The following is a 6,080-nucleotide window of genomic DNA, read 5'->3' as shown; positions in this document are numbered from 1 at the left end:
TGGAGCCTGTCCTGTAACTAGCTCTTGTAGACCAGGCTGGTCTCGAACTCACAGAGATCCGCCTGCCTCTGCCTCCCGAGTGCTGGGATTAAAGGAGTGCTGGGATTAAAGGCGTGCGCCACCACCGCCCGGCCTGCTTTTTTTATCTTTATTACCTGCCCCAGACCTATCCCTAAGACTTGAAGGCTGAAACGGTTTCTCTCCCACCCACCAGTCCCCACAGCCACTTTTGAAGTAATCATTTGGAGGTTTAATATTAGTTATATTCTGTTAACCGATGGCTCAGGCTTCTTAGTGGCTAGCCCTAAGCCACTACAAATGAACTCATTATAATATAAATTAACCCATTTCTAATAATCTGAATATCACCACATGCCAGTGACTGGCAATACACTGGCTTCTTACTCCTCTGGTGGCTGCTGGCACCTCTCCAACTCTGTCTTCTTTCTCCCTGTCTCTCTGCTTGGATTTCCTGCTTATCTTTATTCTGCCCTGTCATAGGCCAAAGCAGCTTTATTCATCAACCAATAAAAGCAGCACATATTCACAGCATATGGAAAGACATCCCACATCATGGCTTTGCCTTTTCTTTTTCCTTAAAGATTTATTTTTATCTTTAATTGTGTATGTGTGTGTGTGTTCATGCACATACATGTATGCCTTGTACATGCTGGTGCCCTCAGAGGCCAGAAGAGAGCATTGGAGCCCCTGGAATAGGAATTACTGAAGTGGGTGTAGGAACTTAACTTGGGTCCTCTTGAAAAATAGCAAACGTTTTCATCTCTCCGGCCCTATCAAGTTGCTTTCTAATTTCTTTTTTAAAATGCCAGCTTGGATTATCATATAGATTATAACAAATGTATAGTCAACGTAGGGAGAACTGACATTTTAACAAAATGAATCTTCCAACCCGTGAATGAGTTCTCTCTCTCCGTTTAATCTTTGCTCTGAGATAAAGTTTGTTAAAGGCTGTTTGGCCTTCTACATTCTAATACATCATTTCATGTGTGTGATTCTGATGCAACAATTCCCTCTTGGGCTTATGTTTCCCACTAGCAAGTCTAGACCCTTCTGAATGCTCTATCCACTGCTTGTGACTTATGAGATTGTCTAGTCTAGCTAGTTAAAGAAACCACAGTAGTCCCTGCTCTGTGTGAGTTTAGCTGACTGTCCTCACTAATGCCCTCAAGTGGTCCTTGCCCCAGTATCAACTAGCCTTGTCCATCACATACTGGAAGCATCGTATATGCACTCCAGCATGTAGGGAAAGACCGTGAATGGCAGCAGGGTCTTTATAGGACCCCCATAGACCACAGCCATTTTATCAACAGAAGACCATGCTGCCCTGAGTTAAGCATCTTAAAATGTCTCATAATTTTGTCATCAAATGCTTTTTAAAGCCATGACAGGCTGGCACGATGGTTGAGTGGGTAAAGGCACTTGTCACCAAGCCTAATGACTGAGTTCAATTTCTAGGACTCGTGAGGATGGAGAGAACCAACTCCTCAGGGTTGTTCCCTGAACTCTCATATATCTTAGTTTGGGTTTCTATCGCTGTGAGGAGACACCGTGACCATGGCAACTCTTACAAAGAAAAACATTTAATTGGGCGCACAGTTTCAGCGGTTTAGTCCATTATCATCATGGGGGACATGGCAGACGTGGTGCTAGAGAAGAAGCTGAGAGTTCTCCATCTTAATCTGCAGACAGCAGGAGTGATTGTGTACTGGGCATAGTTTGAACATATATGAGACCTCAAAACCCGCCCCCACAGTGACACACTTCCTCTAACAAAGTCACACCTACTCCAACAAGACCAAACCTCCTAGTAATGCTACTCCTTATGGGCCAACATTCAAACAAAAGGGGGTCTATGGGAGTCATACCTATCCACCATACCACACATGCACTATGGCACACATGTGTATGTGCATATGTGAGCACACACACAAATAAGTAGGAAAATGTAATTAACATTTGAAATCTCTTTTACACAGAATGGTACACAACTTTTAAGCTTTTGAAATACAGATTATTTTTCCCCTTCCCATAGTCTTCTACTTCATACAGAAATATAGAGAAGAGATGCTAAGTTATAACTACTTTAGAAATATCTAATTATTCTGATTTTGCAGGTTTTTTAGTCAGTAGTCTTTCCATGCCCGAGATAGTTCTGTAGACTCTTGAAGAAGTTCACAGATGCAGGACACGGGGCATGGGACCCACAAAGCTCCTGATGAGGGAACACATTACACCACCAAGATTGGAAGTGTTAAGCTGCATCTGACTGGTCCTGAGGAGAGAGAAAGAGGGAGACTCCGTGGCTTAACCAGAGCCATCTGCAAAGGCAGACCAGGGAAAGGTATTGGCTGTAAGTGGGTTCAGTTTAGAACACAAGATAGTTACTTCTATCAGGAGGGGAAGAAGGACAACAGAATGACGAATTCTTCCACATCAGTGCACATCATCATGGGTTAGTCTGGAAGTACCCGTCCCTTCGGATGCCCACGTGACTATGAAGACCATATCCCGGGAATGTGGTAGCAATCCTATGATACATAAGGAAGTCATCTGAGACAGCCTGGCTTCTTATTTACCTTCTTCTCAAAGTCTCTCCTCTCGCTTTGCTTCTCAGCTTGGAGTTCCCAGAAGCTCTCACTGCCATCTGTTGAGATGTCATCCTCGAAAGGAAGTCAGGCTCAGAAAGTCAGGCTGTCTGTGTTTGCCAAGGGACCACTGGAGATTCCCTCTCCAACAGAGGCAGACTGGCCTAAGGATGATGAAAAGGATTTTGTCTTCAGGGACGTGGATCAAGAGCTGGACTCCCTGCCTCAGCCTTACCGGATGATCAACAAGCTAGTGAACCAGCTGTTTGACCACTCGTGGGAAATTATCCAAGAGACAGAAGCTGTCCGGGAAACTGAGAAAAACCGCGTCCAGCCCACTGTCTACCCTCCAGTCACAGAGATCCAGGTATGAACGAGGGTGCCTGGTTTTCATTTCAATGTTAATGGAAATGCCTGATTCAGGGAAGGGAGGAATTCCTATTGAGCTTTATGAACAGCACATGTGCATTTTTGATAGATAGTAGGCATGTTGCTTTTGGTAAAAGAAAAAAAGCTGGCAGTGGGCAGTGGGGTGTTATGGTTAGCTGACTGCACTAAGGCCCTTTGTGCTGTGTTATTGACACTGAAAAGCTTCATTAATGTATCAGGCCCCCTCCATGCTTGGCAGTTGAGGCCTGTCAGTGGCTCAGATGTTGTTCTTCCCACAGGACACTAGATTTAATACAGCAGAGGACCTGTAGGCGTGCTTACATTCAGAATATCTATCTAGTCTCAACTTTTGTTTTCCCTGGCTACTGCCCCCCAAAGGGAAATGCTTATGGCAAGCATTTTCAACAGGCACGCATTTGGCGATGCTGTGCCTACGATGAGCTCTCTCTGAAAAGTTAGCTCAGATTGCTCGATGGCATCGACAACTGCAAAGACTCAGTTTGGTCCTTTTATGTCTGTGCTTCCCCAGCTCAGCAAAAGGCCTGGCGGCATGGCTGTTTCACAAGACTATCTGTTTGTTGGAGGAGTCAAAGGATTCTCCATCTATAATCTGCACAATTTCAAAAGAATGTATGTTTGGGAGAAGTTTAAGGTTGATGTTGTTTCCATCTGGGCCATGGATCTGGGCAACGAAGTACTTATTGTTCCTATGGATGAAATAGGTATTGTTTTTCTTCAGTTTTAGATTAATTTATAAGTGCTTGTAGACTGGTATTCAGTTTAATTTCTTTTTCAAGTATGGGTGGAGAGAGAGAGAGAGAGAGAGAGAGAGAGAGAGAGAGAGAGAGAGAGAGAGAAGTGAGGGGGGACTTGTGGGAAGGACTGATGTTTTCATTTAAGAGAGAAAATCTTTAGAAATTTGAAGGTCTGAGCCAGGACGGGTCAATAAAGGCAAAATTGTTCTGCGATGGTCCAAGCTGTGGATTTAGCTGAAGTGAGGTGGAAGATACAAGGGAGTGTCGGTTCTGTTTTTGCACCTTTCCTCTAAAATAAAATTAGCTCCAGACAAAAAACTTAGGAATGAAATGAGAGGGCTGGTAGGATTGCCTCGCTATCGTGCTGTGCTTTGGGCCCTAGCACTCACCTGGTAGAAGGGGCCTGGCTCTGCAAGTTGTTCTCTGATTGTCACATGCCTGTGTGGCATGAGTGCCCCCTCTCATAATAAATAAGTTCTGATAAAAAATTTAAATTTCTTAAAATGGAAAGGGGAATACAATAGACGAGGTGATGAGTAGCCGCTCATACATGCAACCTGGCACTCGCACGGCAGAAGAAGCAAGAGGATCGGGAGTTCAAGGTCATCCTCCATTACATAGTTTTCGACCATGCTGAATTACATGAGAGCCTATCTCAATTACCCTTCCTACCAAAAAGACTTAACGTTAAACCTATTTGTGGTAAAGGAGGCATACTGGGCAGCACAGGCAGTGAAGATTCCTTCCTGTGTTGGATACCTGGATGAGCTTAGTAAGAATGATAGGAGAATAAGGTTTCGGGTCATGTGAATTGAAAAAGTCCATCTGAACCCACAGATTTGAGATACCTGCAGGATATCTGGCTGGGCAAGACACAGGGTCTTTGGGATAAAGGCAAAGCCATATTCATTATGATCCCTTATACAGATAGTTTCATGTCTGTGTTATCTTCTTTTAATGAATCTGAAGGCAGACTGTCTTGGGGACCCTTGTACAGTGTCACAGAATACCTGTCCCATGAATCTTTATTAGGATGGATTAGATTCACCCACAGTGGGCCAAACACCTCTATGTGGTCAGTTTGTATCACGGGTGCAAAGGCAGGTTATGAATAACTTCCTAAATAAATGTAAAAAGTAAAAAAAAAAAAAAGATAGAAAGAAAAGAAAAAAGGAAGAAAGGGAGGGAGGGCGGTAAGAAGTTACTGTAGGTGACAATTGCATCCTGAACTCAACAGCATTAATTGCACGAGGAGCCTAGGGGGTTAAGGCTCATGGAAAGGTGTTTCTGTTCACAGCAAACAGCTGGGTGGCAGTGTGAAGAAGGGGCTGGGAGTGCTGTGACTGGCCTGCTTACAGGAGACCTCCAGGAAATGTGGGTAACACTAGCTAGGCAGGAGGGGTCTGGGTGATCTCAAGAAGACTGAGGATCTCAAGGTCAGGTGGGGACTGCTGGGGGATCAGAGCAGCATAGGCCGCATGGGGCAGTGAGCTTAGAGGCAGAGACTATGCCCCGACCCCGCCTGGCTTCCTGGGCTCACAGTCTCTATGTTCCTGTTTCAGGCATTGTGAGATTGTTTTACTTGTATAAAGACAGTCTTCTTCTCATCAAAACCATCAATGAAATGGTGAGTCCCTGTTCTTTCACCTTTGGCTGGGGAACATCAAGTAGGCAACGCAAGGCACTCAATGATAAAGGCTTGTATCCAGGATGTATGAAGCTGCAGCTAATCAAACTGTACTAAAACCAAATGGGACCAAGATGGCTCAGGGGTAAGGTGCTTGCTGCAGAGCCTGATGCCCGATGACCTGCGTTCTTAGGACCTATGTGGTGGAAGGAGAGAACAGGCTCCCAAAAGTTGAGTTCTGACTTCAGTTCTCACTGTGACACACACACACATTTTTAAAATTGCTTTTTTCCCCCTGCATTTAAGTTTTTAATTCATGTGACTTGTTTAAAATGGGCATTCATAATAGTTTTCAAAAGAAGGTGGGAGAGGAAGGCAGGGCAGGGGAAACAAACCCCCCTCTTTCGGTAATAAAGCGCCTGCTTTATCCCGTCATGGATTTTATGATCTCCTGAGACATATGGTCCTTAAAAATTGTGTTCCACTTTTAAAGACCGATCTTACTCCAATAGACGCCAGTGTGGGCTGCTGCCAGTTTCCTCCGGTCCCAGATGGCATTGGGGTTGTACTTGAGATGAACTTTCTTTCCCAGATGGTTGTTGCAAACACCTCCATTGTGGGGCAGGAAAATCTCAAACCTATGGGTATTGCAACCTCTAGAAATTTTTAAATTACTTTTAATAATAACTGTCTATCCTAGAT

The 6,080-nt window shown here is 44.4% G+C and overlaps 1 protein-coding gene across 2 annotated transcripts in view; it reads left to right on the top strand.

The window, feature by feature from the left end:
• Window positions 1–6,080, top strand: part of Wdr93 (WD repeat domain 93) — a 35,175-nt gene that overhangs the window by 1,221 nt on the left and 27,874 nt on the right. The window contains exons 1-4 of one of the 2 annotated variants that reach the window (XM_026784436.1): window positions 2,358–2,362; window positions 2,636–2,973; window positions 3,526–3,718; window positions 5,314–5,378. In XM_026784436.1, coding sequence (XP_026640237.1) covers window positions 2,674–2,973; window positions 3,526–3,718; window positions 5,314–5,378 — 558 coding nt within the window. In that variant the 5' untranslated portion in view covers window positions 2,358–2,362; window positions 2,636–2,673. Of the gene's footprint in view, window positions 1–2,357; window positions 2,363–2,635; window positions 2,974–3,525; window positions 3,719–5,313; window positions 5,379–6,080 lie in introns of those variants that run through there. The other variant, XR_003377933.1, reaches the window with a different exon arrangement.

The sequence above is a fragment of the Microtus ochrogaster genome, chromosome 22, assembly GCF_000317375.1.
Source record: "Microtus ochrogaster isolate Prairie Vole_2 chromosome 22, MicOch1.0, whole genome shotgun sequence".
Taxonomy (NCBI): Eukaryota; Metazoa; Chordata; class Mammalia; order Rodentia; family Cricetidae; genus Microtus; species Microtus ochrogaster.
This window is presented reverse-complemented; position numbering and strand designations above follow the sequence as displayed.